This window comes from Oncorhynchus mykiss, chromosome 21 (genome assembly GCF_013265735.2).
Source record: "Oncorhynchus mykiss isolate Arlee chromosome 21, USDA_OmykA_1.1, whole genome shotgun sequence".
In the NCBI taxonomy this organism is placed as follows: Eukaryota; Metazoa; Chordata; class Actinopteri; order Salmoniformes; family Salmonidae; genus Oncorhynchus; species Oncorhynchus mykiss.
This window is the reverse complement of record NC_048585.1, coordinates 23,525,933-23,539,194: the sequence shown is the minus strand read 5'-3', so window position 1 is coordinate 23,539,194 and position 13,262 is coordinate 23,525,933. Positions and strand designations below refer to the sequence as shown.

Genomic DNA, 13,262 nt, shown 5'->3' with positions numbered 1-13,262 from the left:
TTTTTAGAATTCCTTATTATGTGTCCAATTCTTTCATCTCAACAAACTTAAATTGGGGTGGGGATTTTCTCTCCCAGCACATCTAATCAAGGGGCGTAATCATTAGTCCAAAACATTTTGCAACAAAATTAAGAGTTTACAATGGACAAATTCAGGTAGGTCCCTCCCTGTTTCATTCCGTTTTGGTTCAATTGAGTTCCTAGTGAATACACCCATGGTTGCTACCTAATGGACTGAGTATGGAGTGTTTGGAGATGTTTAATGTCTGATCTAGTTAATAGATGGGTTGACTGTTTAGCAACCAACCCATGTTCAACTATGGGGCAAAACAGACGGGGTTGGCTTAGATTGTTGACAACATTTCAACTATATTTCATCTCTAATGTTTATTGAAAACATAAATACAGTTGCACAATGAGCACTTGTTGCCTCTTAAATACATTGTTACAGTTGTTGTTTAGCTAGCGAAACCATTTTATCCATATTAGCATAAACCTAACCTCACTAATGTACTTTCACATACAGCTTGCATAAGAAAAGTTAGAGGAGTTACTTTCAACTATTCAATTTTATTTAGGTAGTCTACCCCAATGAGTATGGAAGCTGATCAATGTGTAAATGTGTTGAAATGATAGTCACTGAAGCGGACACAGCTTGTTTCGAAATTTAAGCAGGGTACAAAGAGGTAGACATCTGGATGGTAGAATTGTTCTCACTGAGGTGCATTACCTCTCATATGTGACCAACCTCTGTGACGCCCTGACCTTAGAGAGCCTTTTATTTCTCTATTTTTGGTTAGGTCAGGGTGTGATTAGGGTGGGCATTCTAGATTTTTTGTTTCTATGTTTTCTATTTCTTTGTTGTTTTTGCCATGTGTGGTTCCCAATCAGAGGCAGCTGTCTATCATTGTCTCTGATTGGGGATCATATATAAGTTGTGACTTTCCGTTTGGGTTTTGTGGGGAGTTATTTTCTGTTTAGCTGTTTTGCCTGACAGAACTGTGCGCTTTTCGTTTTTTTCTACTTTGTTATTTTGTTGCAGTGTTCAGTTTATTAAAAATCATGAACGCCTACCACGCTGCACCTTGGTCTCCTTCTTCAACCCACGAGAGTAATAACAACCTCCTCGATTCGGTCTTATGTAGCAACATTTCAAATGGTCTTTTTTACATTGGAAAAAGTAGAGACTCGGAGCTACAGAATGGTATATCATACACTGGAGTTGAGGGACAGGTGTGTGCCTTTCCATAAAGACAGCTGTGTGCCTTTCCAAATTATGCCCAATCGATTGAATGTACCACAGGTGGACTCCAATCAAGTTGTAGAAACATCTCAAGGATAATCAATGGAAACAGGATGCTCCTAAGCTCAATTTCGAATCTCACAGCAAAGGGTCTGAATACTTATGTAAATAAGGTATTTATTTTAATACATTTGCAAAAGGGGGATACCTAGTCAGTTGTACAACTGAATGCCTTCAACTGAAATGTGTCTTCCGCATTTAACCCAACCCTTCTGAATCAGAGAGGTGTGGGGGTCGCCTTACTCAACATCCACGTCTACGGCGCCCGGGGAACATTGGGTTAACTGCCTTGCTCAGTGGCAGAAAGACAGATTTTTACCTTGTCGGCTTGGGAATTCCATCCAGCAACCTTTCGGTCACTGGCCCAATGCTCTAAACACTTGGCTACCTGCCGCCCGAGGTGGCCTATTATTATTTACCAGTTTCTCACAAAAGGGAGTGGTTACTGAAGCGTCATTTCAACCACACAATATAACTGAATAAAATAAAACATTTTTTACATTTCTACCTGGAATTTTCAACGCAATTGCAACGTATACATAGTTTTGATGATTATGTTGTAATCAGATGATTGATGTAGCAACCTGTTAGTCAGGTTAAGTCAATGTATTTAAGTTAAAGTTTTACCCTAATTTCAATGCTTACAACGCTGGTTGAAATGAGATGGACAGTACTGGTTGATTACTTTTTTCAAATCCAATGTGTTTTCCACTTTGATTCCACATCATAATACGTTGACAAATGATGTTGAAACAACGTTGATTCAACCAGTGTGTGCTCAGTAGGTAGCGACTGTATCTAGAGTTTCATTTAACATAAGAGGAACTTTATTGTCCCCAAACTGAAATACCCTACAGTGCTGATGTTTTATTGAATCAATGGGAATTAGTGATATTATGATGAGTACTAACATACAATGTGGCATTTACCTGGTTTGAGATGATGCAGACTTCCAGGCCCTGTTTCCCTTCCTGGAGAGCTCCTTTGCATACCCATGCCAAATACGTTGGGTGTTGAACAGTAGGGCATTCAGAATTTTTTCATCCACTTCAGTGCCCACCTCGTCTGCGTAAGTATGCATGTTTGATGTATCTCATAATAGCCTAGTTAATCATAGTTGATATATTTTTCAGGACAAAAGGCTATAAAGTTACAAGGTAAACATTCATGGGCCAAAGGCAAATATAAGTGACTGCGCTTCCATGCACTTTTCCTCAGAAATGTGCACTGTGTTTTATGCATTATCTATATGACAATTTGCTAATTGTCACATCGACCCAAACTCCAGGACCAGAGACAGTGAGTGATTGACAGCCTAGGGGAGGCGAGTGACGAGAAACTCACATCCACTGAGTGCCAGCCAGCAGGATGGTGCACCTCAGCAACAGTATAATGGGAATATTTAAGATGACTGAAGTTCATATTTAATTTAGAATGATCAACACAATGTTTAGCATATTTGAAGTTTGTGTAAAAAACGTGATTTCCAGTGTTCGGTTTGTAACACTTGGGTTGATGGTCACGAGACTAGAGGCTGTATGTTATGGATTAAACTCATAACTGCTGATAAGGTTGACACCAGACTGGAGGTACAAGGACAGAGGATACACTGATCATTATTATATTGTGTGAAACAATGTGATTCTGTAGCTGCTGACAAAGTCACTGCCTTCTGTTTTGACTTCCTACAAGCCTATTGGGCTGGTGTTTACAGAACATTTGTATGCTGATTAGGATATAAGGGTGTTCCCAGAGAAGGCCAGTTAGACATTTTCTCTGCTTCTATGCTGGAGGTTTCTCCCTGTTGCAACTTGTAATAAACCAAATAGATTTTTGATTGACTATCCTCGACTGCTTTTCTCCTTTGTTCAATTTATTTGACATCACCCCTCCCTCCTTTCAGGTGAACCTGAATCTCAGTGAGAGAGTGAGAGAGTGAGAGAGGAAGGCCATCCTGTCTGTATCCCCAGGCTGAGCACTCACACGCAGAGGGATGATGAGGCTAGGCTGGGTTCGAGGGCTGGCCCCGTTGTTGGCCATGGCTGCTGGAATACTCTACATCACATCCATTAAGCGGGAGGTTCATTCTCATGGGGAGAGACTGCAGGGGGCCCATCAGAATGAATCGGCCAGGGACCAGGACATTCTCAAGAGGCTGGAGAAGATGGAGGCTCACATCGAGAAGCTGTGTAAGTCTCAATCTCCTTCATTTACCTCTGATTTACCTGGAAGGGAATTGGCAGTAGCTCTGTCCACGTACTGTACCTGGACTGCAATCTGCCACTGTTCTAGATAGTAGGGCAGATTTAGAGGGGAGAATTTGAGAACACATTAGAATCTAACCTGAGCTTACATGTAGAGTTGATCCCAGAAAAAGGTATTTCACACTTCACAGTGATTATTGTAAAAGGGAATTTGTACCCAGTTAATTAAAGGGTTTAAATAAACTAATAAAGGATTAAATAAAATATGCCCATAATAATTTTCGATTGTTCTTTAATCCTGTATACTGTTGCTTGCTGAACAACATTTGTTACATTTTGATCTACCAACTTCTGTGTGCCAAAGTTTACCACAATGTTTACTATAAAAATACAAATATATATTTTTACATCAGTTACTTCAAGGTAATTCTCCAAGGCAGATCAAACATTGTTAATCACCTTTTTCAAAAACACACATGCAAATAGTGACTGAAGCTCCTAACCAACTGTGCTATTTTGTTCATTTTTCTGTGTTGTTTGTCACTTGTGTTTTTACTTATTTTGTACATAATGTTGCTGCTACCATCTCTTATGACATAAAATAACTTTTGGACATCAGAACAGTGATTACTCACCTCAAACTGAACTAAGATTTTTTTCTGTAACAAGTCTGACTCGAAGGATATACTGCTTTCTCGGGAACGAGACCAAATCCCAGTAATTTGCGTGAAGAAAAGGAGAAAAGGGGGCAGAGGTCAGGCAGCCTTCTGTGAATTTGTAGGAGAGTGAGTAAACCTCCACTACCATCTGTTCTATTGGCCAACGTGCAATCATTGGAAAACAAAATGGATGATATACGATCAAGACTATCCTAACAACCGACGTTAAAAACTGTAATATCTTATGTTTCCTCAAGTCGTGGCTGAACGACGACACGGATAATATAGAGCTGGCGGGATTTTCCATGCATCGGCAGGACAGAGAACCTACGTCTGGTAAGACGAGGGGCAGTGGTGTGTGTCTTTTGTCAATAAATGCTGGTGACAGATGTCACCAGGTAGAGAACCTTATGCTAAGCTGTAGACCACACTATCTACTAAGAGAGTTCTCATTATTCATAACCGTCTATTTCCCACCACAAACCGATGCTGACACTAAGACCTCACTCAACGAGCAGTATAAGGCCCATAAGAAAACTAGAAAATGCTCATCCAGAAGCGGAGCTCCTAGTGGCTGGGGACTTTAATGCAGGCAAACTTAAATCCGTTTTACCCCATTTCTACCAGCATGTCACATGTGCAACCAGAGGAAATATAACTCACCTTTACTCCACACACAGAGCCGCATACAAAGCTCTCCCTCACCCTACATTTGGCAAATCTGACCATAATTATATCCTCTTGATTCCTGTTTACAAGCAAAAACTAAAGCAGGAAGTACCAGTGACTTGCTCAATACGGAAGTGATCAGATGACGCACATGCTACACTACAGGACTATTTTGCGAGCACAGACTGGATTATGTTCCGGGATTCATCCAATAGCATTGAGGAGTATACCACCTCAGACATCGGCTTCATCATTGCATTGACGACGTCGTACCCACAGTGACTGTACGTTCATATCCCAACCAGAAGCCATGGATTAAAGTGAACATCTGCATCGAGCTAAAGGCTAGAGCTGCCGCTTTCAAGGAGCGGGACATTAATAAGACGGACCATGAAACAGGCAAACCGTCTATACAGGATTAAGATTGAATCCTACTACACCAGCTCTGATGCTCGTCAGATGTGGCAAGGCTTGAAAACTATTACGGACTACAAAGGGAAACCCAGCCATGAGCTGCCCAGTGACACGAGCCTACCAGACAAGCTAAATGCCTATTATAATCGACTCATGTCGGTAGCCATGAAGTGCTTTGAAATGCTGGTCATGGCTCCTCAACAGCATCATCCTGTATACCCTAGACCCAATATAATTTGCAAACCACCCCAACAGAGACCTGGCAGTGTGGTGCCAGTACAACAACCTCTCCCTCAATGTGAGCAAGACAAAAGAGCTGATCGTGGACTACATAAACAGGGCTGTATTGGAGCGGGTCGAGAGTTTCAAGTTCCTTGGTGTCCACATCATCAACTATCATTGTCCAAACACACCAAGACAGTTGTGAAGAGGGCACGACAGGGGCCTCCCGGGTGGCGCAGTGGTTAAGGGCGCTGTACTGCAGCGCCAGCTGTGCCATCAGAGTCCCTGGGTCCCAGAGCCCAGGCTCTGTCGTAACCGGCCGCGACCGGGAGGTCCGTGGAGAGAGGCACAATTGGCCTAGCGTTGCCCGGGTTAGGGAGGGCTTGGTCGCTAGGGGTGTCCTTGTCTCATCCCGCACCAGCGACTCCTGTGTGCGCTAACCAAGATGGCCAGGTGCACGGTGTTTCCTCCGACACATTGCGGCTGGTTTCCGGGTTGGATGCGCTCTGTGTTAAGAAGCAGTGCGGCTTGGTTGGGTTGTGTATCGGAGGACGCATGACTTTCAACCTTCGTCTCTCCCGAGCCCGTACGGGAGTTGTAGCGATGAGACAAGATAGTAGCTACTACAACAATTGGATACCACGAAATTGGGGAGAAAAAGGGGTAAAATTCAACAACAAAAAAAAAAAAAGAAAGAAAGAAGAGGGCACAACACCATTTCCCCCTCAGGAGACTGAAAATATTGTCACATTGGCATCGGTCCCCAGATCATCAAAAATGTATACAGCTGCACCATCGAGAGCATCCTGACCGGTTGCATCACCACCTGGTATGGCAAATTCTCTGCATCTGATTGTAAGGCGCTAAAGAGGGTAGTGAGTATGGCCGAGTACATCACTGGGGCCAAGCTTCCTGCCATCCAGGACCTATATACTAGGTGCTGTCAGAGGAAAGACCAAAAAATTGGCAAAGACTCCCAAGTCAAAGACTGTTCTCTCTGCTACCGCATGGCAATCGGTTCCGGAACGCCAAGTCTAGGACCAAAAGACTCCTTAACAGCTTCTACCCCCAAGCCATAAAAAAGGGATTTCCCTGCTGAACAATTAATCAAATGGCCACCAGGACTATTTACATTGAACCCCCATTTGTTTTTACACTGCTGCTACTCACTGTTTATTATCTATGCATAGTCACTTTACCCCTGCCTACATGTACAAATTACCTTGACTGACCTGTAACCCCGCACATTCACTCAGTACCGGTATCCCCTGTATATAGCCTCGTTACTGCTATTTTATTGTGTTACTTTTGATTATTTTTTACTTTAGTTTATTTGGTAAATATTTTCTTAATTAACTCGCTTGTAAGTAAGCATTTCATAGTAAGGTTGTACCTGCTGTATTCATACCTGTTGTATTCGGCGCATGTGACAAATAAAGTTTGATTTGATTTGATTTTAAATGAGATCCTGCTCTGTTTGTATCAAAAGGAGTGACTCATGTTGATTTTGGCAGCCTTAACACATTTATTACAATTTGATGTACAGCTGTCATGTGTGTCCACAGTGAATACAATCAACGACGGGAGCAGTCTGAAAGAGGGGCAGGCTGTGAAGGCTCCCGAGGTCAAGAAGGAGAGGAAGGTGGTGAAGAAGGTGTACCCCAACTCAGCTCTGTTCACAAGCTGGGGTGATGAGCTCTCAGAGGAGGAGCAGAAAGAGGCAGAGGGGCTGTTTCAGATGTATGGATACAACGCCTTCCTGAGTGACAGACTACCCCTGAACAGGGAAATCCCTGATACTCGCGATCCTAAGTAAATCATTTTCCTCATCTCTCCGCCACCTCAACACAGCAAATGATGGATCCGCTGAAAACTTCTGAATTCTAACCACAGTCTGTTGCATTGCGGCCATCCAAGGTCAATTCCATCTCCAGCACTGTGAATTCAATTTGAGCAATTGTGACCTTAGAACTAGAAGGTTCTACCTGTAAAAAGATGATTCTAAGATAACTGGATCCTAAGCCATTTTTATCATGTATTCTTTTAAACTCAACAACATGGATTGGGGTTTTAGAGTACTATATAGGTAGAAAACATTGAACAGAACAAGGCTATGTCAATAAATACATTTTGACCGAAATGCAGATAGAACCTTATAACTCAAAGCTCTGGCAATGACATTGAAGTTGACAAGTGAAACAGCAGCTTTGGTGAAGTGAATAAATTATATGAGGTGGACCAAATGTGTTTGTTGTGCCTGTTAGGTGTGCTAAGCACCAGTATCCCCATGACCTGCCCACCATCAGCGTGGTGTTGATCTACTTGGACGAGGCCCTGTCAATCATCAAGAGAGCCGTCCGCAGCATCATAGACAAGACCCCCCGACACCTGCTTAAAGACATTATACTGGTGGATGACCACAGCTCCAATGGTTTGCCTAATTGGTCAATGCTCTCCGCATAGAAACATTTGAAATTACATTTGTTAACATTTAGATTGAACATACAGTGCTTTGCGAAAGTATTCGGCCCCCTTGAACTTTGCGACCTTTTGCCACATTTCAGGCTTCAAACATAAAGATATAAAACTGTATTTTTTTGTGAAGAATCAACAACAAGTGGGACACAATCATGAAATTGAACGACATTTATTGGATATTTCAAACTTTTTTTAACAAATCAAAAACTGAAAAATTGGACGTGCAAAATTATTCAGCCCCCTTAAGTTAATACTTTGTAGCGCCACCTTTTGCTGCAACTACAGCTGTAAGTCACTTGGGGTATGTCTCTATCAGTTTTGCACATCGAGAGACTGAAATTTTTTCCCATTCCTCCTTGCAAAACAGCTCGAGCTCAGTGAGGTTGGATGGAGAGCATTTGTGAACAGCAGTTTTCAGTTCTTTCCACAGATTCTCGATTGGATTCAGGTCTGGACTTTGACTTGGCCATTCTAACACCTGGATATGTTTATTTTTGAACCATTCCATTGTAGATTTTGCTTTATGTTTTGGATCATTGTCTTGTTGGAAGACAAATCTCCGTCCAAGTCTCAGGTCTTTTGCAGACTCCATCAGGTTTTCTTCCAGAATGGTCCTGTATTTGGCTCCATCCATCTTCCCATCAATTTTAACCATCTTCCCTGTCCCTGCTGAAGAAAAGCAGGCCCAAACCATGATGCTGCCACCACCATGTTTGACAGTGGGGATGGTGTGTTCAGGGTGATGAGCTGTGTTGCTTTTACGCCAAACATAACGTTTTGCATTGTTGCCAAAAAGTTCAATTTTGGTTTCATCTGACCAGAGCACCTTCTTCCACATGTTTGGTGTGTCTCCCAGGTGGCTTGTGGCAAACTTTAACCGACACTTTTAATGGATATCTTTAAGAAATGGCTTTCTTCTTGCCACTCTTCCATAAAGGCCAGATTTGTGCAATATACGACTGATTGTTGTCCTATGGACAGAGTCTCCCACCTCAGCTGTAGATCTCTGCAGTTCATCCAGAGTGATCATGGGCCTCTTGGCTGCATCTCTGATCAGTCTTCTCCTTGTATGAGCTGAAAGTTTAGAGGGACGGCCAGGTCTTGGTAGATTTTCAGTGGTCTGATACTCCTTCCATTTCAATATTATTGCTTGCACAGTGCTCCTTGGGATGTTTAAAGCTTGGGAAATATTTTTGTATCCAAATCCGGCTTTAAACTTCTTCACAACAGTATCTCGGACCTGCCTGGTGTGTTCCTTGTTCTTCATGATGCTCTCTGCGCTTTTAACGGACCTCTGAGACTATCACAGTGCAGGTGCATTTATACGGAGACTTGATTCCACACAGGTGGATTGTATTTATCATCATTAGTCATTTAGGTCAACATTGGATCATTCAGAGATCCTCACTGAACTTCTGGAGAGAGTTTGCTGCACTGAAAGTAAAGGGGCTGAATAATTTTGCACGTCCAATTTTTCAGTTTTTGATTTGTTAAAAAAGTTTGAAATATCCAATAAATGTTGTTCCACTTCCTGATTGTGTCCCAATTGTTGTTGATTCTTCACAAAAAAAAACAGTTTTATATCTTTATGTTTGAATCCTGAAATGTGGCAAAAGGTCGCAAAGTTCAAGGGGGACGAATACTTTCGCAAGGCACTGTATGTGTGGCTTTCAACTTTCCTTAGGTACCACTGATTTGCAAGTGTGTGCTTTCACAGAGGATCTAACGGAGAAGTTGGATGCATACATCAGCTTCATCCATGAAGAGCGTCCCGGCCTGGTGAAGAGAGTGAGACACTCAGAGCAGCTCGGTCTCACACAGGCCCGCCTCTCAGGGTGGAGGGAAGCTACAGGAGATGTGGTGGCCATCTTGGATGCCCACATAGAGGTCCATGTGGAATGGTAGTCTAAATGAAATATCTCAGTGAGATGTTTTGAATCCCCCCCCGCCCAACATGGTGTTTTGACTCTGTGTTTGTGTGAACAGGGCGGAGCCTCTGTTAGCTCGGATAAAGGAGGACCGCACGTTGGTGTTGACACCGGTGTTTGACAAAGTCCAATTCGATGACTTGACAGTCACACGTTATGTGCCTGCTGCAGATGCCTTTGACTGGGCCCTGTGGTGTATGTATGAGTCCTTCAGACCTGAGTGGTATGCCTTGAAAGACGAGTCACAGCCAGGAAAGTGAGTTGGTTGTGATTTCATCATCGGATGATAGTCCAGTTTCACAAATCTGTTTGAATAGACGATAAGGAAAGCACAGCATTGGGAGGAAAATCATACCTAATATTTACACCTGGATTATTATTTTGCATTATATATTCATTAAATGAATGTCACTTCTCCCAATGTGGAAATGACCATGATTTGTACTGTATGTTTGTCAGGAGCCCCTCCATTATGGGCATACTAGTGGTTGATCGCCTGTTCTTTGGGGAAATTGGTGCTCTGGATGGTGGTATGAAGATCTATGGAGGAGAAAATGTTGAACTGGGTATCCGGGTAAGCCCCTCTGCTATAGTTTCTAAATGAATGTTTGAAATCAAAGCAGACTTGTGTTTGCAGAATTACTTTTTGTTCTTGAGTCATTCAGTTTGAACAAACCAATCTACATCCAACATCCAGACACTTCAGTCCATATCTATAAACTCTTCCTTCTCTCTTGGTGTTTGGTGTGTCAAGGTGTGGCTATGTGGTGGAAGTGTCGAGGTCATACCTTGTTCTAAAATAGCCCACATCGAGAGGGCCCATAAACCCTATCTCCCCGACCTGAGCATTACAATGAAGAGGAATGCTCTGAGAGTGGCTGAGGTCTGGATGGATGACTACAAACATAATGTCAACATTGCCTGGAACATCCCACTGAAGGTACTGTACACAACAAACCAATCAAACAGTAGGTTTTGTTCAGCTGTTCCTATAGAATAGCAATGATTGCTGTTTTGCATGCCTTGTGTTTGAAAATAAGTAGACTAGACAGTCAATATTATTTAAAAAATGGTCTATTACTCAATGCCACAATAAAGATCATAGGATCCATGTAAAATGATGGCAGTAAGCTAAAGTGGATAATAGGTGGCCTGTGTTTCTGATTTGGAAATCGTCTTTCTCACCACAGGATCACGGCATAGACATTGGGGATGTTTCAGAGAGGAAGAAGTTGAGAAAGAGACTGAACTGCAAACCCTTCCAGTGGTATCTGGATAACGTGTATCCCATGTTAGACCCCCTGGGTGACTTGCTTGGTTATGGAGCTGTGAGTGATGCTAAAATGTTACAGTTGTTCTGGAACTTTTTCCTCACGACATGTGTTTAGTGGCATGCATGGCATCCTTTTTTCAATAGGATGCAGGGTCATAAATCAGGATAGGAATCTGCACTTTTATAACTGTTTAATCTCTGTCCATAAAATCAACAGCTGGTCAATGACCAGAAGACGGATCTCTGTATAGATCAAGGCCCAGTTCCGGGGAACACACCTATTTTATATGGATGCCATTATTTTGGTCCACAGGTTTGTAGAATCATTGCTTAGTATCTTAGAATTTAACTACATGTATAATATGGTGCATCCCATGGCAAACTTGGGATTCAATCCACGCCACAATGCAAAGTACTGTCAATACCACAGACTCAGAAAAGCCTAAATATCTATACTCTCTGTCCAGAGCTGTTATTATCGAGCCAGTGGGGAGATCTACATTGGAGGCATCAAGTCTCACAAGTACAACAGTAATCGCTGTCTGGTGGACACCGGCACTCGAACCCCAGGACTGTATGAGTGCAAGGTGGCCCAGCAGAAGAGATTCCACATGCTCTGGGAATTTCAACAGGTAAGCACTCTAACATGATTTAGGGAAGTTGATGCTTAAAAATTGTTGGAAACAACGGAGATGTCTTTGACTTTTTTTTATTATTGTGATGCTGTACAGTAGAATGTTTGCTGTGTTTTATAGGGAAAAGCCATCCAGAACAGACAGACAAAGAGATGTCTGGAGATTGCCCCAGGGGAGGACACTTACTACCAGCTCATCATTCAGGAGTGCAGTGGGCAGCACTGGAACATACAGAATCTGATTAAAGACTTCTAACACACTGAGATAGTTAGGCATACCAGAGACAATACAAGTGGGAAGGTGGTATTTACCACATACGACTGGTAAAAGACCACTTGAACGTCCCTCCAACTGGTAATTACTAGTGGGAAACTTGTCTATCATACCTGAGCTCCGACTTCTCCCACATGCTGACCTCTGACATCATCTACTAAGGAAATTACTTTTTTAACAGCATTTTCAGCACTTCAATGCAACAAAACATTCTTTACAAAAATCTATCTATAAATATGTTTTTGAACACTATAATTTAACAAACATGATAGCTGAACTCATAGCTTATGGTTGATGCAACTTGTTGGCCATTAGCCAATCGGCTTTTCTCAAATAGTTCAAAGCACGTGAATGCATCCAACTAGTATTTATGATTTCACAACTGGTAATTACCACCTTCCCACTTTGTTACGAACACATCACTATCATCATTCTTTGAAAATCCTATCTTAGTCAGCAGTGAGATGGCTGTGATCTTAGTAAGCTGTTGGTTGTATACAGTGGCGACGCGTCATTCAGGGCAGGTGTTTTGTGCCCCCCTTGTTTATCCAAAAAATATAACATATACAGTACCAGTCAAAGTGTCACGGCTTCTATGAGTAGTGGGTGGAGAAGTCAGGCGCAGAGAGCAGGGTAGTTCACAAGATGTGGATTTTTATTTTCCAAAAACCCAGAGAGACGGTCACGCCACACACACAAGGGCGCGTAAAGACCCAGTCCAAACAACAGGACGAAACTGACCGGAAAAATAAATAAAATAATCACACACCATAAACAGAAAAACAAGCCCGCACAGAAGCCGGCGGGCCTACTGGGTTTAAATAGCCCAAAACCAAAACCTAAACACGAAACAGGTGCAACTAATCAGACAACACTAAATGAAACAGAAAAGGGGATCGGTGGCAGCTAGTAGGCTGGCGACGACGACCGCCGAGCGCCGCCCGAACAGGAAGAGGCACCATCTTCGGCGGGATTCGTGACACAAAGGTTGGACACACCTACTCTTTCAAGGGTTTTTCTTTATTCTTAATATTTTCTACATTGTAGAATAATAGTGAAGATGTCAAAACTATGAAATAACACATGGAATCGTTTAGTAAGCAAAAAAGTGTTGGAACAAATCAAAATATATCTTATATTTGAGATTCTTCAAAGTAGCCACCCTTTGCCTTGATGACAGCTTTGCACACTCTTGGAATTCTCTA

The 13,262-nt window shown here is 42.4% G+C and overlaps 1 protein-coding gene across 1 annotated transcript; it reads left to right on the top strand.

The window, feature by feature from the left end:
• The first annotated feature begins 3,062 nt into the window (after positions 1 to 3,062).
• On the top strand, positions 3,063 to 13,011 carry LOC110500063 (probable polypeptide N-acetylgalactosaminyltransferase 8). The gene is made up of 11 exons (XM_021577206.2): positions 3,063 to 3,491; positions 7,036 to 7,282; positions 7,735 to 7,901; positions 9,666 to 9,849; positions 9,935 to 10,132; positions 10,336 to 10,450; positions 10,631 to 10,816; positions 11,067 to 11,204; positions 11,367 to 11,462; positions 11,617 to 11,781; positions 11,905 to 13,011. Exons 1-11 carry the CDS (start codon positions 3,296 to 3,298, stop codon positions 12,037 to 12,039), a joined length of 1,827 nt encoding a protein of 608 aa, XP_021432881.1. The 5' UTR covers positions 3,063 to 3,295; the 3' UTR covers positions 12,040 to 13,011.
• Positions 13,012 to 13,262: the final 251 nt, after the last annotated feature.